The 27,395-nt window shown below is 42.4% G+C and overlaps 1 protein-coding gene across 3 annotated transcripts in view; it reads left to right on the top strand.

The window, feature by feature from the left end:
* Nucleotides 1-27,395, top strand: part of LOC109929797 (F-box only protein 36) — a 77,569-nt gene that overhangs the window by 26,864 nt on the left and 23,310 nt on the right. For 2 of the 3 annotated variants that reach the window (XM_048604691.1, XM_020529374.2), the window contains exon 2: nucleotides 14,551-14,659. In XM_048604691.1, coding sequence (XP_048460648.1) covers nucleotides 14,551-14,659 — 109 coding nt within the window. Of the gene's footprint in view, nucleotides 1-4,561; nucleotides 4,603-14,550; nucleotides 14,660-27,395 lie in introns of all 3 variants that reach the window. The other variant, XM_048604692.1, reaches the window with a different exon arrangement.

Here is a 27,395-nt window from a genome sequence, read left to right as displayed (position 1 = left end):
GAGACTCGCGGTTGGTGTGTTGCCTCCCAGGTGCCAGGGTCCGTGATGTCTCGGATCGTGTTTTCGGGATCCTTAAGGGGGAGGGGGAGCAGCCCCAAGTCGTGGTCCACATAGGCAGGAAAAGGGATGGGGACGTAAGGCAGAAATTCACGGAGCTAGGGTGGAAGCTTAGACCTAGAACAAACAGAGTTGTTATCTCTGGTTTGTTACCCATGCCACGTGCTAGCGAGGCGAGGAATAGGGAGAGAGAGCAGTTGAACACGTGGCGACAGGGATGGTGCAGGAGGGAGGGATTCAGATACCTGGATAATTGGGGCTCATTCTGGGGTAGGTGGGACCTCTACAAACGGGATGGTCTACACCTGAACCAGAGGGGTACCAATATCCTGGGGGGGAAATTTGCTAATGCTCTTCGGGAGGGTTTAAACTAATTCAACAGAGGGGTGGGAACCTGAATTGTAGCTCCAGTGTACAGGAGGTTGAGAGTAGTGAGGTCATAAATAAGGTTTCAAGGTCGCAGGAGTGTACCGGCAGACAGGAAGGTGGTTTGAAGTGTGTCTACTTCAATGCCAGGAGCATCCGGAATAAGGTGGGTGAACTTGCAGCATGGGTTGGTACCTGGGACTTCGATGTTGTGGCCATTTCGGAGACATGGATAGAGCAGGGACAGGAATGGTTGTTGCAGGTTCCGGGGTTTAGATGTTTCAGTAAGATCGGGGAAGGTGGTAAAAGAGGAGGAGGTGTGGCATTGTTAGTCAAGGACAGTATTACGGTGGCAGAAAGGACGTTTGATGACAACTCGTCTACTGAGGTAGTATGGGCTGAGGTTAGAACCAGGAAAGGAGAGGTCACCCTGTTGGGAGTTTTCTATAGGCCTCCGAAAAGTTCCAGAGATGTCGAGGAAAAGATTGCAAAGGTGATTCTGGATAGGAGCGAAAGTAACAGGGTAGTTGTTATGGGGGACTTTAACTTTCCAAATATTGACTGGAAACGCTATAGTTCGAGTACTTCAGATGGGTCAGTTTTTGTCCAATGTGTGCAGGAGGGTTTCCTGACACAGTATGTAGATAGGCCAACAAGAGGCGAGGCCACATTGGATTTGGTACTGGGTAATGAACCAGGCCAGGTGTTAGATTTGGAGGGAGGTGAGCACTTTGGTGATAGTGACCATAATTCGGTTACGTTTACTTTAGCGATGGAAAGGGATCGGTATATAAAGCAGGGCAAGAGTTATAGCTGGGGGAAAGGCAATTATGAGGCAATGAGGCAAGATTTAGGATGCATAGGATGGAGAAGGAAACTGCAGGGGCTGGGCACAATTGAAATGTGGAGCTTGTTCAAGGAACAGCTACTGCGTGTCCTTGAGAAGTATGTACCTGTCAGGCAGGGAGGAAGTGGTCGAGCGAGGGAACCGTGGTTTACTAAAGAAGTTGAATCTCTTGTCAAGAGGAAGAAGGAGGCTTATGTAGAGATGAGGCGTGAAGGCTCAGTGAGGGCGCTTGAGAGTTACAAGTTAGCCAGGAAGGACCTAAAGAGAGAGCTAAGAAGAGCCAGGAGGGGACATGAGAAGTCTTTAGCAGGTAGGATCAAGGAAAACCCTAAAGCTTTCTATAGGTATGTCAGGAATAAAAGAATGACTAGAGTAAGATTGGGGCCGGTCAAGGACAGTAGTGGGAAGTTGTGCGTGGAGTCCGAAGAGATAGGAGAGGTGCGAAATGAATATTTTTCGTCAGTATTCACACAGGAAAAAGACAACGTAGTCGAGGAGAATACTGAGATACAGTCTATTAGACTAGACGGGATTGAGGTTCATAAGGAGGAGGTGTTAGCAATTCTGGAAGGTGTGAAAATAGATAAGTCCCCTGGGCCGGATGGGATTTATCCTAGGATTCTCTGGGAAGCTAGAGAGGAGATTGCAGAGCCTTTGGCTTTGATCTTTATGTCGTCATTGTCTTCAGGAATAGTGCCAGAAGACTGGAGACTAGCAAATGTTGTCCCCTTGTTCAAGAAGGGGAGTAGAAACAACCCTGGTAATTATAGACAGTGAGCCTTACTTCGGTTGTGGATAAAGTGTTGGAAAGGATTATAAGAGATAGGATTTATAATCATCTAGAAAGGAATAATTTGATTAGGGATAGTCAACACGGTTTTGTGAAGGGTAGGTCGTGCCTCACAAACCTTATTGAGTTCTTCGAGAAGGTGACCAAACAGGTGGATGAGGGTAAAGCGGTTGATGTGGTGTATATGGATTTCAGTAAAGCGTTTGATAAGGTTCCCCACGGTAGGCTATTGCAGAAAATACGGAGGCATGGGATTGAGGGTGATTTAGTGGCTTGGATCAGAAATTGGCTAGCTGTAAGAAGACAGAGGGTGGTGGTTGATGGGAAATGTTCATCCTGGAGTTCAGTTACTAGTGGTGCACCTCAAGGATCTGTTTTGGGGCCACTGCTGTTTGTCATTTTCATAAATGACCTGGATGAGGGCATAGAAGGATGGGTTAGTAAATTTGCGGATGACACCAAAGTTGGTGGAGTTGTGGATAGTGCGGAAGGATGTTGCAGGTTACAGAGGGACATAGATAAGTTGCAGAGCTGGGCTGAGAGGTGGCAAATGGAGTTTAATGCGGAAAAGTATGAGGTGATTCACTTTGGAAGGAGTAACAGGAATACAGAGTACTGGGCTAATGGTAAGATTCTTGGTAGTGTGGATGAGCAGAAAGATCTCGGTGTCCACGTGCATAGATCACTGAAAGTTGCCACCCAGGTTGAAAGTGTTGTTAAGAAGGCATACAGTATGTTAGGTTTTATTGGTAGATGGATTGAGTTTCGGAGCCATGAGGTCATGTTGCAGCTGTACAAAACTCTGGTGCGGCCGCACTTGGAGTACTGCGTACAGTTCTGGTCGCTGCATTATAGGAAGGATGTGGAAGCATTGGAAAGGGTGCAGAGGAGATTTACCAGGATGTTGCCTGGTATGGAGGGAAGGTCTTATGAGGAAAGGCTGAGGGTCTTGAGGCTGTTTTCGTTAGAGAGAAGAAGGTTAAGAGGTGACTTGATAGAAACATACAAGATGATCAGAGGATTAGATAGGGTGGACAGTGGGAGCCTTTTTCCTCGGATGGTGATGGCTAGCACGAGGGGACATAGCTTTAAATTGAGGGTGATAGATATAGGACAGATGTCAGAGGTAGGTTCTTTACTCAGAGAGTAGTAAGGGCGTGGAATGCCCTGCCTGCAAAAATAGTAGACTCGCCCACTTTAAGGGCACTTAAATGGTCATTGGATAAACATATGGATGATAATGGAATAGTTTAGGTTAGATGGGCTTCAGATTGGTTTCACAGGTCGGCGCAACATCGAGGGCCGAAGGGCCTGTACTGCGCTGTAATGTTCTATGTTCTATGTTCTATGGTTTGTAGAGGTCGAGTGGAGTGTCACAACAGGGAATATGAAGAAGAGCATTGGTGCAGTGACGCACCCCTGGTGTGATGACGCATCTTTGTTTGACCCCACCTTGCACTTGTTTTGGGTCTGTGGTGAGGATCATAACTTGCATGCCATTGTGAAGTACGTGGTGAATGGAGATGAATTTATGCAGGCAACCGAGTTTGAGGAAGAGAGGACCCAGAGACCGTAACCATCAGCTAAGAGAACAGGAGAGAGGAGGACCCAGAGACAGTTACTGCCAGTTAAACCCAGTGAATTTCTCCAGGTTATTTACAATAGACTTGGCATACCTCCCTTTTATTGCCCTCGCAATATTTGGTCTCTTGCTAAAGCCAGTGAACAGTGCAGGTAGCGCTGACTGCATATAGAAGTCAAACAGGTGCACAAAATCAGCAAGCAACATGAATTTATCTCCTGTCTGCAGCACAATAAATGAGTGAAAGTCTTTGGCTGCTTTTGGGGCTTATGCTGTTCAACCCAGATATGATTTTGTTGTGTTACAAACCAGATTTCCATTAGTAAGTCCTTTGTATAATGAAAACAGAAAGGTGACTGAAGGATTTTCAAAAAATATTCAGGGAAATTTAGTTGTTGTTGGTAGACTCTGCTGCCTATTCCATTTGTGTTGTCCATAAATGTATGATATAATAGCCTTTGGGACTTGCTAATGACAGTTCAAAGTTCATTATCCCATATTTTGTTGACAAGTCACTTCTGCTCGACATGTGAAATTCAATGTAGCTTGGGCTCTGTGACACAATCCTATCTGTGATTGAATGCTACCACACGTTGTTGGTTGCTGGTTTTTAAACCATGTTGTTAGTTTTGAATTGTTCACCCCCATACTACTTCAGTTGCAATCCCTTGTTCATGATTTCAGACAGTGAAATCCAACTGACAGAATGTGTTCATAATTTTTATAAATGTTATTTGTAATGTTGCTTACTGAGAGTTAGGAAAATGCGTCAGCTCATGTAATTTAACACATTTAATCATTGGGCTGGTAATATAATTCAATTATTGTGTATAATTGCACTAACTGTAAATCTATATTCTTGACTGTTTAAATATAGTTTAACAGTATAGTTAATCTCTTACCTTTCTTTGAAGCGCAGGTTACAGAGGAAGATGGGAGGGAAGATGTTCCAAGTTGCAGGTAGGTAGGACATGGGTTGTAGGAACTACATACAGCAGTATATGTGGATCGTGATATTAGGGGAAGGGGATCTGGGGTCTTGTAGAAGTGGTATAAATTGTTTAAAGTTTTTGAGAAGATTTGTAACTTGGGTTGTGGATGAGGTTGTAGACTTGCTCATCGAGCCAGTGTGTTTGATTGCAGAGGTTTCATCACCTTGTTAGGTAACATCGTTAGTACGCCTTCAGTGAAGCGTTGGCGTTCTGTCCTGCTCGTTATTTGTATGCCTAGGTTTGCTGGAGTGGTTGGCATCACTTCCGGTTGTGTTTTTCAGTGATATGTATATCAGGTCCAGTTCAATGTGTTTGTTGATGGAGTTTCGGTTGGAATGCCAGGCCTCCAGGAATTCCCTAGTATGTCTCTGTTTGGCTTGTTCTATTCCCAGTCAAATTTGTGTCCTTCTTTGTCTGTGTGTATTGACACCAGTGAGAGTTGGTTGTGACTCTTGGTCTAGTTGATGTTCATGTATCCTTATTGTCAGTTTTCTTCCAGTTTGGCCTATGTCATGTATCTCACAATGACATGCCAAACAGAGACATGCCAGGGAATTCCTGGAGGCCTGGCATTCCAACTGGAACCCCACCAACAAACACGTTGAACTGGACCAAATATACCAACCACTGAAAAATAGAACCGGAAGTGATACCAACCACCCCAGCAAACCGAGGCATATAAATAACAAGCGGGACAGGACACCAACGCTTCACCAGAGGCACACTGGCAATATTACCTAGCAAGGTGACGAAATGTCTGCAATCAACCACAGGCTCAGCAAGCAAGTCTGCAACCTGTTATAAATTGTGATGGTGGTTGCAGGATCTGTGAGAAACAAGGTAGAATATGTGGACTTTTTGGAGCACTGCAGATTTGGCATTTAGGAGCCCTGAAAGACCGGGTTTGATAGGAGGAGAAAACAAATTCCAAGGTGTTGGAGCATAAGGACTGGGTGGTATTGTGTAACAGCACTGTGATGGCACATGTAGGAGCATCGGTAGGTAATTAACTATGTTTATTGAGAAGCGTGGATATTGGGGATGATGGTGAGAAAATATACAGAGTTTTTTTTTGTTTGGAGAGATGGGTCAACAAGATTGAGTCAACAGTTGAGGAAACACTTCAATTCTTGGTATGCTGTACTGTGACATGGTATGGCCAAGGATCAGGATTGGTCAGGCATACTACTGAGACAGTACAGGAGGGTTTGAAAATATAGGGCAGGAGCAGCAAGAACCAGCAGGAATGGTCAAATTGGAGTGGGTGAGGGGCTAGAGATCAATGTGCAAATGGCATTTAGGGTGAAGCAATGTGACATGGGAACCAAAACAGAACTTAAGACATTTCTTAAAAACTACCTTTTAGATCTCGCTGATCATCGTGGGCCTGTGTGAATCTGAATTTGATCTCAGTGTGACATTTTCTGGTCAACTTGGATCTGACTGGTCATTGCCTTTACTTACGTGGCTCATTGTTATCTTTTATTCCATAATGTCCCACGAAGTGCCTTGGCATAGTCTATTATTTACATTTTTCTTCACATTTGCATCACACTGGCCCAGATATTCTGATGGCCAGATAGTCATTGGAGTTGCACACCAGGAACATGTGGAATTCCAGATGTATACTTCATGGAAATTACTGGGAAAATTGAAGATTCTTTTGGGCAGTTCCCCTTTGCATGGAACCCTCTGAAAGGATTCATTAAATTCAGAGAGCTCCACTTCAGTTAAGCTAATAGTTACCGAGGAAACATTTAGAGGATGAAAACTTAGAATAACCCTGGGAAATTATTAAATTGACTTCCTAAACTCACCGCTGTCACTCCCCAACTATACCTCCAAGATCCCCTGGTTACCTGACAACCACCCTGATCAACTTCCCAACTCACTACCAACCTAAACCCTGTACCTGACATTCCGCCCTCAACCTGATCCAAAAGGCCCTCCACCCCATCACTGGACCCTACAGCCTCCTACCTTGTCACCAGAATTAACACATCCGTCCATCAATTCTGATGTAAGCTAAGCATTAATCATTTACCTGGCAGCCTCCCACTTGGCAACCATTACCACCTGGCATCTTAACTTCTTCACTAACTGCCAGTATGACGCCTCACTTGCCTACATACTTGAATTTCAGGTATGTTCCACATTTCTAAAGGGCACAGGATCAAAGTTACTGGCCAAAAATAATGTGTTCAGTCCTAACAATAAACTATCAGAGACGAACAGAAACCTTACTGTAATTGCTATTCCTCAGAATTATCTGAATCCATTTGTTTAATCTTCTCAAAGCCTGCATTTATCGCCAACAACACCATTAGGCAGCACAGTGACTGCGCTCAAAGAGCCCTAAATGGTGAGCCATGTGGTGAGGGATACAGCCAACAGTGAAGTGGCTGACAGCCAGTAATGAGAGGATGGGGTAGCAGCCAACTGCAACGCGGGGTCTGGTGGAGGTGAGGTAGTCAGCAAATAACAGAATAGCCAGATTGGCAGCCAGAAGATTCTGTTGCAGCAGCTTAGAGTCATAGAGAGGTACAGCTCGGAAACAGGCCCTTCAGTCCAACTCGACCATGCCGACCAGATATCATAAGTTAATTTTATCCCATTTGCTGGCATATGGCTCATATCCCTCTAAACCTTCCTATTCATATACCCATCCAGGTGTCTTTTAAACGTTAGTGTACTGTCATCACTGCCACTTGTGCAGACACCCCGGCATCCAATTCCGCTGGCCACTTTAGCATCAACAAGATATTCTCTATTTACAAATGTGTTTATAGACTAGTGCAATGTGCTGTCACTCAGATATGCTTCACTTTAATAGGAAAAACTGTACTAATTGCATGGTAGATAATAAATCAAGGGCAAATGTTCTACCCCCTGCCTTGGAGTGGCTGAAAGTTAGTGAGACTGTCAGTTTGTCAGGAAAATCATATGCCTGAAGATGACACCTAGAGTGCAACAAGACAGTCATATTGCAAAGGAAGCTTGACAAAATCTGAGTGGGATGTTCTCCAGAGGGTCATTGTAGACTCAATGGGACGAATGGCCTCTTTCTGAACTGTAGGAAACAGGGAAAGACAGTGTACATAAAGATAAATATTTCCACTGGTTGAGAATTCTAGAACCAGAGGGCATAGTCTAAGAAATTGGACTAGATTATTCAGGAAAGATGTTAGAATGCATTTCTCCACACAGTCGTGACAAGAACTCTCTTGTCAAATAGCATCATTCTTCTGGATGGACAAATCATTGGAGGCTGAGAAGCAGCAGTAACAGGCTAACAAACCTGAATAAGCAGCAAGTAGACCTGTTAGAAGACAGCGAAGGAGGGGATTCTACATGTAGATGGGCTTATCCAACTAATGGGATCTATAAGAGAACAAATCTCTTTTGAGGAGCTGTACAAGATACTTCTACATTTATCATATAGGTGTTTCAGGAAGATTTTCCAGCAGCTTTCAAAATCAGCCTTAAAAATTTTTGCTGGAGGCTGCAAAGTGGGGACATGTTCCTCAACTCTAATTCTGCAGTCCATAAAACAGGTAACCAATATGCTGCTTCTTAAGTCATCCAGTATAATACTTGTGCAGTGAATGCTGACGACCAGAATGAGAAAGCTTCAAATTTGCAGTATTTGCTGTTTTCCCTCATTTCCAGGGTGCAACAGATTACACTCCTATAGCTATCAGGATATAAGAAGGTAAGCCAAAAACTTGTCAGTAATCACAAGTGAAGGATAATGAAGTCCACATCAGTTTCATTGGCAGCTGTCATGAATCCTTCATTCTGCAACTCTTGTCCTTCCCCTTTCTCAGCCATCTAGGAACCTGAAGATGGTGACTAGGACATGAGGAATACTACTTCACATCTCATCAATGACATCCCTCTCCAATCCTCCCATTTACATAGTGAGAGCCATGGAATTACTAGGAATGTCACTAAGCAAACTATTAGCATTTGAAAGCATAGTTTCAAGTACAATGATTGCTCCGGGGACTCCGACAATATGGCCTGTTCAAAGTGATCCACATCAATGCAGTTTGTTCAATCTGGCAATGCGCAATAGATTAGAATTGGAAAAAGCATTGTTAACAAGAGGAGAAATCATCAAATAATGAAGAATTAAGTGAAGGGAAGAAAGAAACTGATGAAGTTGGACCAGCAACTGCATTGCCACTGGACAGGCCAAAGGCCTGGCTGATAATTGTAGCACTAAATTAGTTTGGACCAGCTGACATATAGGTACATTTACTGGTATTGGTTGAGCGAATGGTAAGAAAGTAGATATATTGACATCCTGACAGAGCAGCATGCATTGTTCCCACTTAGCCACTGTGATCACCAGGGACTGGGGCTCAACACCTCTATTTTTGATGAAAGTGTATATGCTGAACAACAGACTTCAGAATGAGAGTAATGTCAACAGAACCTCAATCCATTTGTTTATCCCATTTTCTTCTCCAAGGCAAAACACAAGTTCAAGCGCAGTCTGCATGCCAGCCTATGAGCATCTACCAATATAGATTGACTTGTAGGATCTGGCTGCAGTACTCATGGAGATGACTGTATTCCACAAGGTAAGCTACAGACTGATGGCATATTGAGAGAGAATCCTTGACAGACCTCCTACTAATGCTGGATGTTCCATCACATGCAAATGCATTGCTAGTCTCTGTAATGAAACAAATGTAGTTTGTGACAGTGCTTCATCGCAAGCAGTCTCCATTTCTGAAGTTTCATCTTCTGAAGACTGGAGGTTGAGAAGGAACTACAGGAGGGAATAGAGTGACTTGAGTTATAAAAGAATAAAGAAGCTAGACAGTAACAGATGACTTTGTACTTTGATGTAATGAAAGCAGTGGTGATTGTGTATTTCACAGTTACATGAGGGGGTTATATAGTCATAGAGTTATACAGCATGGAAACAGACCCTTCAGTCCAGCTTGTCTGTGCTGACCAGACATCCCAATCTAACCTAGTCCCAGTTGCCAGCATTTGGCCCATATCCTCTAAACCCTTCCTATTCATATACCCATCCAGATGCCTTTTAAATGTTGTAATTGTAGCAGCCTTCACCACTTTCTGTGGCATGCACGTAGCATCCTCTGCGTGAAAAAGTTACTCCTCAGATCCTTTTTAAATCTCTCCCCTCTCACCCAAAACCTATGCCCTCCAGTTTTGGATTTCTCCACCCTCGGAAATAGACCTTGACTATTCATCCTATCCATGCCCCTCATGATTTTATAAACCTCAATAAGGTTAACCCACAGCCTCTGACACTCCAGGGGAAAAAAGCCCCAGCCTAGTCAGCTTCTCCCTCAACCTCAAACCCTTCAGTCCCACAACATCTATATAAATCTTTTCTGCACTCTCAAGTTTAACAGCGTCCTTTTTATAGCAGGGTGACCAGAATTGTATGCAATATTTTAAAAGTGGCCTCACCAGTGTCATTTACAGCTGCAACATGACCTCCCAACTCCTATACTCAATGCACTGACCAATGAAAGAAATCATGCCAAATGCCACCCTCACCTCAATGCATTTGCACATCTAGGTTTCCCTTCCTACTCTGATCACTTCCAACAGGACGTTCAGGAAGTCTTCAGAGAATCTGGCAGCCTGGCTGGGACTCATGGTGCAGTTTCTTGCTCCAACATTCTAAGTTGAAATCTTGTAGAAGTGAATACAGGCTTCAGGCTGACACTGCACATTGAAAATAAGCGCCAGCTTCAGTGTCAATTCCTCTTTGGTTTATTTTCATGTGGCATCTGAAGTAAACAAACCTAAACCTAGTATTCCTTCAATGATATCATTGGAGGACCACTTAAATGTAAATAAAAAGTGGTACTCCGGCAGTTAAGCTGCTTTTTTGTTTCTTATTTTCAATGAATCAAGAAGTGGTAAATGGAGCCTTTCCATCTCCTAGGACTCTAGTTTGTGTCCTCATGGTCATATCTGTGTTAAGCATTACCTTATGTGGGCCAGGAGCTGTACTCTAACATCACACTTTTGCTGCAGAGGTACTGAGTGGAGTGAAAGTTCATGATTCACGGCTCTCTCTTTTCTCTGGACCCCCTGCACAACCACCTGAGCATTTTGTTTATGCTCATTTCTTCCAATGATCTTCCAGAAGTCTTAGTTATCATTGATAGTCTCCCAGTTGTAATTAACAATGTCTGCTGTCATTATATCTTAACTGCAGCTATACTTGTAGCAGATATAAGGACACCCAGGAGATCACGACCCAATGGCCAGTTCGTCATGCATAATATTGTTGGGTTTTTTTAATCACTCATGGGATATTGGCATCACTGGCTAGGCCAGCATTTATTACATATCCCAGAGGAGTCACATGTAGGCCAGACCAGGTAAGGATGGTGATTGCCACTAAAGGACATTAGTGAACCCGATGGGTTTTACTGGCAATTGACAAAGAATTCATGGTCATCACGAGATGCTTAATTCCGGATTTTTATTGAATTCAAATTCCACCATCAGCCATGGCAGGATTTGAACCCAGGTCCCCAGAACATTACCTGGGTCGCTGGATTAAAAAATAAACCGAAAGAACTGCAGATGCTGTAAATCAGGAACAAAAACAAAGTTGCTGGAAAAGCTCAGCAGGTCTGGCAGCACCTGTGAAGAAGAAAACAGAGTTAATATTTTGGGTCCAGTGACTCTTCCCCAGATCTGGATTAAAAGTCCAGCAATAATACCACTAGGCCATCACCTCCCCATAGAATCAACCAAGTTGCTGTTCATCTGGAGCCACGTGTCAGCCAGAGCAGGTAAGGTTGGCAGACTTCCTTACCGGAAAGACATTAGTGAATCAGACGGGATTTTAGAATACTCAACGGTGGTTTGAGATTTCAAAATTCAGATCTGCAATCGTGGGCTTTGAACCCACGTTCCCAGTATATTAACATGGAGTTCTGGATTTCTAGTCCAGTGACATTACCACGATACCATCACCTGCCTTGTGCTGTTGATAGAACCACAATGCTTTTAGGGAAGGAATCTCCTGATTTTGACCCAGTAACAGTGAAGGAATAATGATGTATTTCCAAGTTAGGCTGGTGATTGACTTGGGGGTGAACTTGACCTTCTAGTTGGAAGTGTCCATGGGTTTATAAGGTGCTGTCTAAGGACCTTTTGTGAATACCTTCAGGAAAAAAGTTCTATATGCAAGAAGACCAAAAAATGTACTGAACTATACGAATAAGACAGAGTCATTAGAGTCAAACCTTTCGGTCTAACCAGTCCATGCCGAACATATTCCCAAACTAAACTAGTCCCACCTGCCTCCTCCTAGCCCATATCCCTCCAAACCTTTCCTATTCATATATGTATCCAAATGTCTTTTAAACATTGTAATGTACCCACATCCACTATTTCCTCAGCAAGTTCATTCCACACGCAAACCACCCTGTGTGGGGAAAACAAATTTGCCCCTCATGTTTTTTTCTAAATCTCTCTCCTCTCACCTTAAAAAAATGTGTCCACTAGTCTTGAAATCCCCCATCCTAGGGAAAGGACAACTCATTAACTCTATATATACTCCTCATTATCTTATACACTTCTATATGGTCACTTCTGAACCTCCTACGCTTGGGCAAAACGATCCCAGCCTATCCAGCCTTTCTTTATAACTCAAACCTTCCATACCCGGCAATATCCTGGGAAATCTTTTCTGATTTCTATAACTGGGCGACCAGAACTGGACACACTATTCCAGAAGAGGCCTCACCAATGTTCTGTACAACCTCCAATCCCTGCCCAATTCCTGAACTCAAAGGACTAAGCAATGAAGGCAAGCATGCCAAATGCCTTTTTAACCACCCTGTCTATATGTTACACAAACTTCAAAGAATCATGTACTGCACCCCTGGGTCCCTTTGTTCTACAACATTACCTAAGGCTCGACCATTAATTATATAAGCCCTACCCTTGTTTGTTGTATCAAAATGCAATACCTCACATTTATCCCAATTAAACTTCAATTGCAGAGCCAACATATGAGCTAGCTTGAATATTTATGATGAGATGGGAAGAGCATGAGATTGTTAGAGGGAAAACCTCAACTCATAAGTATCAAAGTCCAAATAAAGTTAACAATCTGATTAACAATGATCTGGTCTGCTACTGGAGAGAAAAAACAGTGGTAAAAGTTCAAATCTGGAGATCATTGGGAACAGTTCCTAACAAGAAATGTCAAGACTTGGCTGGGTCATGGGGATTTGGAATCTCCCACTCAGAAGAGTGGAGTCAAAGATTAAAGTTTGGTAGAGTAGGGCACAGCTGCTCCCAGTAGAAAGGAGAGGCTGTGATTGGCAGGATCAGGGGAACATTAATACTCCTCCTACCTCACAAGCAGTACCGGAAAGAACCCTCACCTACTCAACCATCTTTTGCTACTATTAATTGCATGCTTTGGAAAATCTAGCTGCCCAGCATTAAATTTAAAACAGGCTCTTAATTGTGCTATTGCAACCCCATGTGTCCTGAATCTTTACAACAAGACAGGGACATGCCCTGAAAGCTGTTACTATTAAAATATTGTGAAGAGAATACATACTAATTGAGAGCTAAGATTCCTTAATTTTATGTTTTTAGCTTCTATCCCTCTCCTGACTGTCAGCAGAATTTTAATGTTCACTCCATCATGTTGAATGCCTCAACTTGCACGTTTCAGCTTCACTGGTTCCATGATTTGATTTGATTTGATTTGATTTATTATTCTCATATGAACCTAGGTATAGCGCAAAGTTTTATCCTGTGTGCAGTACAGCAGATCATACCATACAAAGTGCATAAGGGTAATAGAATAGAGTGAGGAATACAATGTTAAAGCTGCAGAGAAGGTATACAAACAGCAGGATCAACATTAAATTCAAAATTTGAGAAGTCCATTAAGTCTAATAACAGTGGGGAAGAAGCTATTCTTGAATCTGTTGACACGTGTGTTTAAGTTTTTGTATCTTCTGCCCGACGGAAGAGGTTGGAAGAGATTGTAATCGAGGTGGGAGGGATCTTTGATTATGTTGGCTGCCTTTGCGAAGCAACAAGAAGTATAGATGAAGTCCGTGGATGAAAGCAAAAACAGAAGTTGTTGGAAAAGCTCAGCAGGCCTGGCAGCATCTGTAAAGAGAAATCAGAGTTAATGTTTCAGGTCCGGACCCAAAACATTAACTCTGATTTCTCTTCACAGATGCTGCCAGACCTGCTGAGCTTTTCCAGCAGCATCTGTTTTTGTTTCTGATTTACAACATCCACAGTTCTTTCAGTTTTTATGTGATGGATGGAAGGTTGGCTTGGCTTGTGTAATGGACTGGGCTGTGTTCACAGCTCTCTGTGGTTTCTTACGGTCCTGGGCAGAGCATTTGCCATACATCTACACGATACATCTGGATAGAATGCTTTCTATGGTGCATCTATAAAAATTGCTAAGAGTCTTTACAGACATGCCAAATTTCCTAACCCTCCTCAGGAAGCAGATTAGTCAATTCTAGGTCTCATCAGAAATTCCAATAATTAGGAAAATTAGACAGGGTTCGTAATGAGTTTCTGCTTCATTACTTGTCTTGTGCCCTCACCAAAGTTGAATTTGACCCCTCACAGTGTCTATTCATGATTCAGCATTTTATCCAAATCAGTAATAAAGGAAATGAAACAATTCAAGACTCTGTAACATGAAAAGTTTCTTCTAAAGATTTATTATAAATTTATTGTGATTTAATATTAATTTAATTTTAAATTGAAGCCTCATCAAAATTATGCACAAATTTGTAAGGGAGTAGAAGGACAAATTCAAAAACATTTGTTATCAAAATTCAGATGTAAAGACCAAGTGAACCTTGCATATGGAGGTTATGTTATGACTATCTGTATTTCCATCCAACTACAGGTAATCTGGAGATGGTGGAAAATTTCTCTTCGAAGGGAATTTCGAAATGTACATCCTGGTGAGCAAATAAACTCTCACCAGGATTTCTTGGAGAATTACATGCTACAAGGTAAAGGAGTTTATGGTACCAGACGAATTACATTTGTTGCATGTATAAAATTGAGAGGATATAGTTAAAATTGCTATGTATACACATATGGGGGAGGCTTCGGCCCAGTGAATATTATCGCTGAACTATTAATCCAAAGATAATGTTCTGAGATAATGAGATAATCCAGATAATGTTCTGGGGAGCCAGGTTCAAATCCTGCCATGGCACGTGGTGGAATTTAAATTCAATAGAAATCTGGAATTCAGAGATGATGACCATGCAGCCATTGTCAACTGTCAGGAAAAACCCATCTGGTTCACTAATATCCTTTACAGAAGGAAACTGTCAACCTTACTTGGTCTAGCCTACAAGTGACAGCAATATGTTTGACTCTTAACCGGTCTCTGAAATGGCTGAGCAAGCCATTGAGTTTTAACAGTTGCTAGAAAGGAAAAAAGAAATGGAAACAGACTGACCACTGAGCATCAACTTTGGCGCTGGAAACGAAAACTGCCAACAACAGCCCTGTTGTCCCGGCAAAGTCCTCTTTACTAAAACTGGGGGCTTGTGCCAAAATTGGGAGAGCTGTCTCGCTGACTAGTCAAGCAACAGCCTGACACGGTTATACTCATGGAATCATACGTTACAGACAACATCCCAGACACCACCATCACTATCCCTGAATATGTCCTGTCCCATCATCAGGACACAGGCAGCAGAAGTGTAAGCACAGTGGTATACATTCAGGAAGGAGTTGCCCTCAGAGTCCTCAACTTTGACTCTGGACCCACAAAGTCGCATGGCTTCAGGTTAAACATGGGCAAGGAAACCTCCTGCTGATTGTTGTCCTCCCTCAGCTGATGAATCAGTACTCCTCCATGTTAAACAACACTGAAAGGAAGCACTGAGGATGGCAAAGGCACAGAATGTACTCTGGGTAAGGGATTTCCATGTCCACCATTAAGAGTGGCTCAGCAGCAGCACTGTTGATTAGGTCCTAAAGGACATAGCTGCTAGATTGTGTCTATGGCAAGTGATGAGGAAATCAACAAGAGGGAAAACATACTTCACCTCATCCTTACCAATCTGCTGGCTACAGATACATCTGTACAGGACAGCATTGGTAAGAGTGACCACCGTTGTTGTGGAGACAAATGCCTGCTTACACGTTGAAGATACTCACCATCTTGTCATCCAACCCTATCACCATGCTATATGGGACAACCTTTACATAGATCTAGCAGCTCAAGTCTTGGCATCCATGATGAACTGTGGGCCATCAGCAGTAATAGAATCATACTGCAATCTGCAGCCTCATGTGTTCATGTGTCTGTCTAAATGCCTCTTAAATGTTACTATCCTATTTGAAATAACTCCACAGAGGCCAGTATCCCGTCATCAAGTCTCCCATTATTTACACATGAGCAGTCCTTGACTTCAGTACTGCCTGATTCAGAGTCCGGTACCAGAGTGTGTCAGTCTCTGACTTTTTTTTTATTTATCAGCCCGTAACTGGGGCTGTTATCTGGTCCACGCAGGGAACTCATATTCTGTAGTGTCCAGCTGGCTGACCTCATTGCATTCACTACACTATCTGCGTCTACCACCTCCCCAGCAGTGCGTTCAAGGCATCTACAACCCTCCATGAGTTAAAAGAAAATTCCTTGCACATCTCCTTTTAAACTTTCCACCTCTCCCCTTCAACTTATAGTCCTTAATATTTGACATTCACATCTGGGATTGAGACTCCGACTATCCACCCTGGCCATGCTTCTGATAATTTTATATACTTCCTGTCAAGTTGGTCCTCAGCTTCCAACGCTCTAGCAAGAAGAATCTAAGTTTGTCTGACCTCTGCTTATAGCGAATACACTCCAATCCAATCAACGCCTTGGTAAACCTCTTATACACCCTCTCCAAAGCATTCACAATTTTCCAACAGCGTGGTGATCAGAACTGCACAAAAAACTCCAAATGTGACCTAACTGCAGTTTTTTAATACAGCTGCAACATGGCTTGCCAACTTTTTATACTCAATGCACTGACCAATGAAGGCAAACATGCTGTATGTCTTCTTTACTACCTTATCCACTTGTATTTGCACTTTCAGGGAGCTATGGACTTGCATGTCAAGATCCCTTTGTATATCTGCCATTGCCACTGGGCAGTTAGGATGAGCAATAAATGCTGGCCTGGCCACCCACATCCAACGAATGAATTAAAATAATCTATTTGTGTGCCAAACAAGAGAAACAGCAAGCGATAGAGCTGAGTGATCCCACAACCAATGAATCCTACTGAAGCTCTGCAGCCCTGCCACATCCAGTTGTGAATAGCGGTAGACAATTAAATAACTTACTGGAGGAGGAAGCTCCACAAATATGCCATCTTCAATAATGCCAGAGCCCAGAACATCAGTGCAAAAGGAAAGGATGAAGCATTTGCAACAATTTTCAGCCAGTAGTGTTAAGTGGATGATCCACCTTGACCCCCTCAAAAGTTCCCTGTCGCAGTCTTCAGCCAATTCAGTCCATGGTGATATCAAGAAACAGTTGGAGAAGCTGGATGCCACAAAGGCTTTGGGCCTCGACAATATGATGACATTGAAGACTGCCAAACTTGATTGAGTGTTTTAAAAAAGTAACCAAAAAGATAGGTGGCAGAGTGGTAGACGTTGTTTTCATGGACTTTAGTAAAGCCTTTGACAAGGTTCTGCATGGGAGACTAATTAGTAAATTTAGATCACATGGGATTCAGGGAGAGCTCGCCAATTTGATACAAAATTGGCTGGAAGGTAGGAAACAGAGGGTGGTGATAGAAGGTTGTTTTTCAGACTGGAGGCCTGTGACCAGTGGTGTTCTGCAGTACTGGGTCCATAGTAGTTTGTCATTTGTACAAATGATTTGGATGAGAATTTAGGAGACATGGTTAGTAAGATTGCGGATGACACCAAGATTGGTGGTGTAGTGAACAGTGAAGAAGGTTATCTAAGATTACAAAGAAATCTTGATCAATTGGGTCGATGGGCTGAGGAGTGGCAGATGGAGTTTAATTTGGATAAATATGCGGTATTGCATTTTGGTAAAACAAACAAAGGCAGGACTTATACAGTTAATGGTAGGGCCCTGGGTAGCATTGTAAAACAGAGAGACCTAGAGTTTCAGGTACACAATTCTTTGAAATTTGCATCACATGTAGACAGGGTGCTTAAGAAGGTGTTTAGCATACTAGCCTGCATTGCTCAGACCTTTTGAGTATAGGAGTTGGGGTGTCATGTTGAGGTTGTATAGGACGTTGGTGAGGCCTCTTCTGGAGTACTGACTACAGTTCTGGCTGCCCTGCTATGTGCAGGATGTTATTAAATTGGAGAGGGTTACCAGAATGTTGCCGGGAATGGAAGGTTTGAGTTATAAAGGTAGGCTGGATAGGCTAGGATGTTTTTCACTGGCGTATAGGAGGTTGAGGGATGACCTTATTAAAGGTTTATAAAATCATAAGGGGCATAGGTAAGGTGAATATAACAACAGTCTTTTCCCCAGAGTGGGGGAGTTCAAACTAAAGGTGAGAGGAGAAAGTTATAGAAAGGACACAAGGGCCAACTTTTTTTACACAGAGTGGTTCGTATGTGGAATGAACTGCCAGAGAAAGTGGTGGATGCAGGTACGGTAAGAGTATTTAAAAGTCATTTAAATAAGTACATGAATAGGAAAGATTTGGAGGAATATGGGCCAAACACAGGCAAGTGGGACTAGTTTAGTTTGAAAACATGGTTAACATGGACTAATTGGACCAAAGGATCTGTTTCCATGCTGTATGACTCTATGACTTGCGCTCCAAACATGCCATGCCTACAGCCAAGCCATTCCAGTGCCACTATGACACTGAACACCTAAACGATAATGTGGAAAATTGCCCACGCATCTCCTGTACGCAAAAAGCAGGACAAAATGGAAGGCGATGGCCTAGTGCTATTATCACTAAAGTATTAATCCAGTGACCCAGGTAATGTCCTGGATCAATTCTCACCATGGCAGATGGTAGAATTTGAATTCAATAAAAAAAGAATCTGGGATTAAGAATCTAATGATGACCATGAAACCGTTGTTGTTTGTGGGGAAAAACTCATCTGGTCCATTAGGGAAGGAAATCTGCCATCCCAACCCGGTTTGGTTTACATGTCACTCCAGAACTACAACAATGTGGTTAATTGTCAACTGCCTTCTGGGCAATTGGGAAAGGGCAATAAATAGTGGCATGGCCAGCAATGTCCACGTCCCATGAATTAATTGTAAAATATCCACCTCAGCTATTACCCCCAATCAGTCTACTCTTGGATCATCAATAACGTGATGGAAAGTGTCATCAGCAATGCTATCAAGCAGCACTACTTAGTGATAATCTGCTCACCAACACCCAGTTTGGATTCTGCCAGGACCAGTCAGCTCCTTACCTCAATATAGCCTTGGTTCAAGTTTGGACAAAAGAGTTGAAATCCAGAGGTGAGGTGAGAGTGACTGCTCTTGATGTCAAAGCCACACTTGACAGAATGTGGCATCAAGGAGTCGTCGCAAAACTGGAGTCAGTGGGAATTGGAGACAAATTCTCCCCCAGTTTGACTCATACCTGGCACATAAGAATATGGCTGCTGTTTTTGGAGGGCAGTCAGCTCCAGGACATCTCTGCAGGAGTTCCTCAGGGTAGTGTCCTCGGCCCAACCATTTTCAGCTACTTCATCAATGACCTTCCCTCCATCATGAGGTCAGAGGTGGGAATGTTTGCCAATGGTTGCACAATGTTCAGCACCATTGGAGATGTCTAAGATACTGAAGCAGTCCTTGTTCAAATGCAGCAAGACCTCGGATGTCAAAGCAATCACAGCAACGTGGCTCGGGGATGGACAGGACTGGCAGCTTAATGTTCCAGGGTATAGATGCTATGGGAAGGATAGAAAGGGGGACGAGAGGAGGAGGAGTGGTGTATTTGATTAGAGATAACATTACAGATGTACGTAGGGAGGATATTCCTTGCAATACGCCCAGGGAAGTTATTTGGGGAGAACTGAGAAATAAGAAAGGGATGATCACCTTATTAGGATTGTACTATAAACCCCCTAATAGTCAGTGGGAAATTGAGGAATAAATTGTAGAGAGATCTCACTTATTTGTAAGAATAATAGGGTGGTTGTGGCAAGGGATTTTAACTTTCCAAACATGGACTGGCATAGTGTTAAGGGCTTGGATGGAGAGGAATTTATTAAGTGTGTACAAGAAAATTTTCTGATTCAGTTTGTGGATGTACCTACTAGAGAAGGTGCAAAACGTGACCTACTCATGGGAAATAAGGTAGGGCAGGTGACTGATGTGTCAGTGGAGGAGTACTTTGGGACCAGTGACCATAAATTTATTGGTTTTTAAAATAGTGATGGAAAAGGATAGACTGGATCTAAAAGTTGAAGTTCTAAGTTGGAGGAAGGTCAATTTTGACGGTATTAGGCAAGAACTTCGAAAAGTTCATTGGTGGCAGATATTTGCAGGTAAACATCTGGAAAATGGGAAGCCTTCAAAAATGAGGTAACGAGAGTCTAGGGACAGTACGTTTCTGTTAAGGGTGAAGGGCAACGCAGGTAGGTGTAGGGAATGCTGGATGACTAGAGAAATTGAGGTTTTGGTCAAGAAAAAGGAGGAAGCATATGTCAGGTATAGACAGCAGAGATCGAGTGAATCCCTAGAAGAGTATAAAGGCAGTAGGAGGATACTGAAGAGGGAAATCAGGAGAGTAAAGAAGGGACATGAGAATCCAAAGGGATTCTACAAATACATTTAAGGGCAAAAGGGTAACAAGTGAGAGATAGGGCCCCTTAAAGATCCGTCAGTGTGTGGAACTGCAGAAGATAGGGGCGATACTAAACCAGTATTTTGCGTCAGTGTTTACTGTGAAGAAAGATATGGAAGATGGAGAACGTGGGGAAATAAATAGCGACATCTTGAAAAATGTCCATATTACAGAGGGGGAGGTGCTGGACACCTTAAAATGCACAAAGGTGGATAAATCCCCAGTACCTGATCAGATGTGCCCTAGAACTCTGTAGGAAGCTAGGGAGGTGATTGCTGGGCCTCTAGCTGAGATTTTTGTATCATCGATAGCCACAGGTGAGGTGCCAGAAGACTGCAGGTTGTCTAAAGTGGTGCCACTATTTTAGCAATGTGGTTAGGAAAAGCCAGGGAACCATAGACCAGTGAGCCTGACAACAGTGGTGGGAAAGTTGGAGGGAATCCTGAGGGATTGGATTTACATGTATTTAGAAAGGTGGACTGATTAGGGAAAGTCAACTTGGCTTCATGCGTGGGAAATCATGTCTCAATAACTTGATTGAGTTTTTTGAAGAAGTAACAAAGAGGATTGATGAGGGCAGTGTGGTGGACGTGTTCTGTATGGACTTCAATTAAGGCATTCAACAAGGTTCCTCATGGTAGACTGGTGAGCAAGTCTAGATCACATGTAACACAGTGAGAACTAGCCATTTGGATACAGAACTAACTCGAAGGTAGAAGACAGAGGGTGGTGGTGGAGGGTTGCTTTTCAGACTGGAGACCTGTGACCAGCGGTGTGCCACAAGGATTGGTGCTGGGTCCACTGCTTTTTGTCATTTTATATAAATAATTTGGATGAACATAGGAGGTATGGTTAGTAAGTTTGCAGATGACACCAAAATTGGAGATGTCATGGACAGTCAAGAAGGTTACCTTGATCAGTTGGGTCAATGGGCTGAGGGGTGGCAGATCAAGTTTAAATTAGATAAATGTGAGGTGTTGCATTTTGGAAAGATAAATCAGGGCAGGACTTATACACTCAATAGTAAGGTTCTGGGGAATGTTGCTGAACAAAGAGACCTTGGAGTGCAGGTTCGTAATTCCTTGCAAGTGGAATCCCAGGTAGACAAGATAGTTCATAAGTTGATAAGATATAGGAGCAGAATTAGGCTATTTGGCCCATCGAAGTCTGCTCCACCATTTGATCATGGCTGATATGCTTCTCACCCCTGTTTTCCTGCCTTCTCCCCATAACTCTTCAATCCATTACCAATTAAAAATCTGTCTAACACCTCCTTAATTTTACTCACTGCCTCAACATCCACCACATTTTGGGTAGTGAATTCCACAGATTCACAATTGGGAAAAGTAGTTTCTCCTCAACTCTGTTTTAAATTTGCTACTCCTTATCCTAAGACTCTTACCTCTTGTCCTAGAATGCCCCACAAGAGGGAGCATCTGCTCCACATCTATTTTATCTATATCTTTTATCATCTTGAATACCTTAATTTGATCTCCTCTCATTCTTCTAAATTCTAGAGAGTATTGGTGAAACTGTTCAATCTCTCTTCATGCGACAAACCCTTCATCTCTTGGATCAATCTAGTGAACCTCCTCTGAACTGCATCCAATGCCACTACATCCTTCCTCAAATAAGGGGACCAAAACTGTGCACAATACTCCAGTTGTGGTCTCACCAATGCTTTGTATTGTTGCAACAATACTTCCTTACCTTTTATATTCTATTCCCTTAGTTTTAAAAGCCAACATTCCATTCACTTTCTTTATTATCTGCTGTACCTACATGCTAGTTTTCTGTGACTCATGAACGAGCACACCCAGATCCCCCTGCGCCGGAACACCTCGAAGTCTCTCCCCATTTAGAAAACAGGTCGCCTTTCTATTTTTCTGACCAAAATGCATGACCTCACACTTATCCACAGTAAATTCCATCTGCCACATTTTGGCCAGTCTCCTAACCTATCTATATCTATTTGTAAGGTTCTTATTTCCTCATTGCAATTCACTGTTCCATCTATTTTTCTGTCATCTGCAAATTTGGCTATAAAGCCTTCTATCCCTGTATCCAAGTCGTTCATATAGATTGTAAATAGCTGGGGTCCAAGGACTGAACCCTATGGCACCCCACTAGTTACTTCTTGTCATCCAGAAAAAAAAATTTATCCCAATTCTCTGTCTTCTGTCTATCAGCCAGTCACCAATCCAAGCTAATGAATTACCCTTAATCCCATATGATCCAATCTTGTTAATTAACCTTTTGTGCAGCACCTTATCAAACAGCTTCTGGAAGTCCAGATATATTACATCTACAGGATCCTCATTACCCACTTTGCTTGTTACATCTTTGAAGAACTCTAGCAGATTAGTCAACCATAATTTGCCTTTCATTAAACCGTGCTGACTCTAATGGATAGCGTTTTGATTTACCAAACGTCCTGATATTGCTTCCTTGATAATAGATTCTAACACTATGCCAAAAACAGATGTTAAAGTAATTGGTCTGTAATTTCCCACATATTGCCTCCCTCCATTTTTGAATAAGGGCATTACATTAACATTTTTCCAATCCACTGGAACCTTTTCTGTGTCCAAGAAATTTTGGAATTTTGTAACCAATGGATCCATTATCTCTGCCGCCATGTCCTTTAATACCCTAGGATGTAGGCTGTCAGGCCGAGACACTTGCCTGCCCTCAATCCTAATAGTTTGCTGAGTACCTTTACCCTATCAATGTCGATTGTTCTAAGTTCTATCCTTTCTGTTGCCTCTGACGTGCCCGCTCCTATAGGAATGGTATAATTGTCCTCTACCATGAAAACTGAGGCAAAGTATTGATTTAATATCGCTGCCATTTCAGTGTTCCCCACTATTAACTCTCCAGTTTCATCTTCCAAGGGACCAACATTCACCTTAGCGATTCTCTTGCCTTTTATACACCTACAGAAGCTTTTTCGATCCTTTTGATATTTTGTGCTAGCTTTCTTTTGTAATTTAACTTAGTGCTTTTTATTAGTTTTTTAGTATCCCTTTGTTTATGTTTGATAGTTTCCCCATCCTCCTGCCTGCCACTGGCCTTTGCAACATAGTTTACCTTAGTTTTTGACTTTATATTGTCCTTGACCTCCTTGTTTAGCCGTGGATGTTTTTTAACCCACTTATCATGTTTCTTCCTCACTGGGATATATTTTAGTTTTGAGGAATTGAGTAGCTCCTTAAACAACTGCCACTGCTCATCTGCTGTCTTATATTTTAGCCTTCCTGCCCAATCTACTCCGGCCAAATCTGTCCTCATGCCTATGTAATTTCCTTTGTTTAATTCCAGAACACTACTGTGGGACTGCACTTTCTCATCCCGAACTGAATTCTGAATTCTATCACATTGTGGTCACTACTCCCGAGAGGATCTTTAACTATGATGTCATCAATTAATTTCCCCTCATTGCACAATACCAAATCCAGGGTAGCCTGCTCCCTGGTTGGTTTCACAACATACTGCTCCAAGAAACAATCTCTAATACATTCATGAACTCTGCCTCCAGGCTACCCTTGCCAATTTGATAGTGAAGAAGACATTTGGTATGCTTGCCTTCATTGGTCAATGCATTCAGTATAGGAGTTGGGAAGTCATACCAACCAGATATCGTAAATTAATCTAGTCACATTTGCCCAGCATTTGGCCCATATTCCTCTAAACCCTTCCTATTCATGTACCCACCCAGATGCCTTTTAAATATTGTAATTGTACCAGCCTCCATCTATCATTTCCTCTGACAGCTCATTCCATACATGCATCACCACCGACGTGAAGAAATTGCCCCTTAGGTCCCTTTTAAATCTTTTCCCTCTCGCCTTAATCCTATGCCTTCTAGTTTTTGACTCCCCACACCCCGGGGAAAAGCCCTTGTCTATTCATCCTATCCATGCCCCTCATGATTTTACAAACCTCTATATGGTCACCCCTCAGCTTCCGACCTGCCACGGAAAATAGCCCCGGCCTATTCAGCCTCTCCCTTCAGCTCAAACCCTCCAACCCTGCCAACATCATTGTAAACCTTTTCTGAACCCTTTCAAGTTTCACAACCTCCTCCTAATAGCAAGGAGACCAGAACTGAACGCAGTATTCCAAAAGTGGTCTAACCAATGTCCTATACAGCTGCAACATGACCTCCCAACTCCTATACTCAATGCACTGACCAATAAAGGCAAGCATACCAAATGCCTTCTTCACTATCCTGTCTACCTGTGACTCCACTTTCAGGGAACTATGAACCTGGACTCCAAGGTCTCTGTCCATATTCATTACCTCCATCCAAGTAACTTCGGTGGGACCTTTTATTTCAAGTAGTTTGCTTTCTGCAGGACCTTGTGTCTCAGGGCTGCTAGTGCCTGATCACTGAGTTTGGACACTGCACTCCTAAAGTTTTTTTTTGCTTTGAGACCCAGTAGAAACATAGTTCTAAGGCCTCTGGAATTAGGAACTCTATCACATTTCAGTTTAACATATTATGCACCTGATAATATGCATAATCAGGGCACCACTGTTGCATTTAAACTAGCTGACCTCTCATTTGTGGATAAGTGACTCCACCATATGACAGATGATATTGTCAGCCATGGTGTACATACCTTCCTTGGTTGTTCTGCTGATATTGATAAATGTCTTCCTAATTCTCCCTTCCAAATAGGATCTGGGTGCATTGCATTCATTCTCTACCAGTTGCAAAGATTGTAGCCATACTAGTATAAATTGTGCGAGCCCACATTCTGTCAGATGTCAGAGTTCTATTTTGAATGTTACTGGAGCACCTTCAGAAGATATTTGCATTAATATCCAACTAATGTTATTCAGTGATCAACCAGTCTCATTCACAGGAGACTGGTTGCATGCTTTTTTTGTATCTCAACAAATCAGCCTATGGAGATACAGTGCTATGGATAAGAACTTGCTATGTTGGCCGTTAGAAACATTTGAAAATCTGGATTGAATTTAATGATTTATTGTCACTTGTATTTAACAAATGATTCAGTGAAAAGTGTAAATACGTCAACAAGCTCTGGCGCCATTTTGAATTACAGAAAATATTAAGATATGATTAAAATATAACTACAGAGTTCTTACTCCCATAGCAATTTTCTCGACAAGGACTCCATGCCTATCAATGACCCCACATCACAGTCCATTCCAGGAGTCCCCAGCCTGGGACCGCTGCCACTGCTTCAGCACCACACCAGGCCAACCAGGTCACCGCCGATGTGACTGCCGTTCCTGTCAACAGCCAGGAGTACTGATTTGGGCCTACTGCAGCCAATGCCGCCTTCTCCACTGACTGCAGAAGCTGCCCTGCTGTCGCCACCATCTTGAAAACCCATCCCACTGCCACTGCCTCAAGTCCTGCGCTGGGGCCACCAATGTTGAAGCCGCCATGCTCCAGTGCCATTTCTCGCTGCTGGGCCTACTCTCGCTGCCATCGCAATGTGTCCGAGGACTCTCTCTCCTCCGCGCTGGATTCACTCTCCCAAAGGAGCCACCTCCTGCTTTTGCGGCTGCACATGCTCAGGAGGTCGGGCCTGCTTCAACCCTGCCTGCAAAGAGAAATAAAAAAACAACTGTAAAAGAAAAGAGCAAAAAGCAAAAGTAAAAAGGAAGCACACGGAAGCAGACTAGCCCTGGTCCAGGAGCTCGGACAGAGTGCCACTACTCCATCATCATTTTGGACCACAATCTTTCAAAATATTGCTGGAAAAAAAAAGACCTGTCAAATCTTTTCTTGCAATCGTCAAGACAGCCACATGCATATCAGATTTTAAACAGAACAAAAATTTTATATTGCTTGAGAAAAAGGGGTACTAATTGGTCTGCAAGTTAGCTTTGATTGCTTGAGGTATTGCCATGGCAAATGCATGTTCCCCATACTCTTGCCTATTCAAAAAAGATGCAATCTTTGGGTGTTTTCCTTTTTATTGCAGAGTACAGGCCCCTGCAAGATTGCACTGTCCAATCAAAAAGCACATCTAAGGTTAGACATTATGTTCTGTGTTTTTTAAGTGTAGATTGGTTGAATAACATCAGTATCTGCCTATTATCTCACAGATAGATAGATAGATAGATAGGTAAATTTTCAAAAATTACCCTGAAATATTTGTCAAATCAGATAAGTTCACTCTGTTATGTGCATACGCAATCAAATTGAGGTTTAATAACCATGCACCAATTAATGGACCAATTAGATTTTTTTTCCCCCTAACATTTTTATGGTTCATAATTAGACATTGGCTGCAACTGGTGGAGGTTATTGATTAATTTTTATAAAGATTCAATTTTCAAGCAATGTGGCTTCAATCAGCTGTGAAGCACATACCTTGTGCTCAGTAGAGTTTGGATTTAGCAAATAATCATCAGAATGAAAGCAAACAATATTACAAGCTTTGAAAAGGTTGCAGTTAAACATTAATTATTATTAATCTTTTCAATCCACTAATGCTATGGACTCAGACTTGTAAATCTGATCCAAATTTGCAGAATATATATTGAGGTACTGTAATACCAAATGGATAACCAGGGTAAGTGAAAGCCAATTGGCACAAGATTCTGTATGTTTTAAGTTCCGTAGAGCTAGCCGAAATTTCCCAAAAAAAAAGTGTATCTAAATCAAACCTGCTCTTTAAATCAATTTCTTTTTTTCATATCACAAAAATGACCTCAGAATGGCACCAAGAAAATTACTATAGGACATAGTGAAAATTGATCTGTTCTTCTGAGCAATATTCCCTGTGGAGAATAAAGGAATGTTACTTCTAATATTACGTAAAATGTGTGATTTATATATATCTCATACCATTTATTTCTGAGTTTGGATTTTTAAATTTTGAACCGGTTGGCATTTGGAGTTTTCTGTGTGTCTGCAGGATTTAATGATTAACTT

The sequence above is a fragment of the Rhincodon typus genome, chromosome 13 (assembly GCF_021869965.1).
Source record: "Rhincodon typus isolate 14 chromosome 13, sRhiTyp1.1, whole genome shotgun sequence".
NCBI lineage: Eukaryota > Metazoa > Chordata > Chondrichthyes > Orectolobiformes > Rhincodontidae > Rhincodon > Rhincodon typus.
Note: the sequence above shows the minus strand (reverse complement) of the source record. Positions and strands in the feature narration are given on the sequence as shown.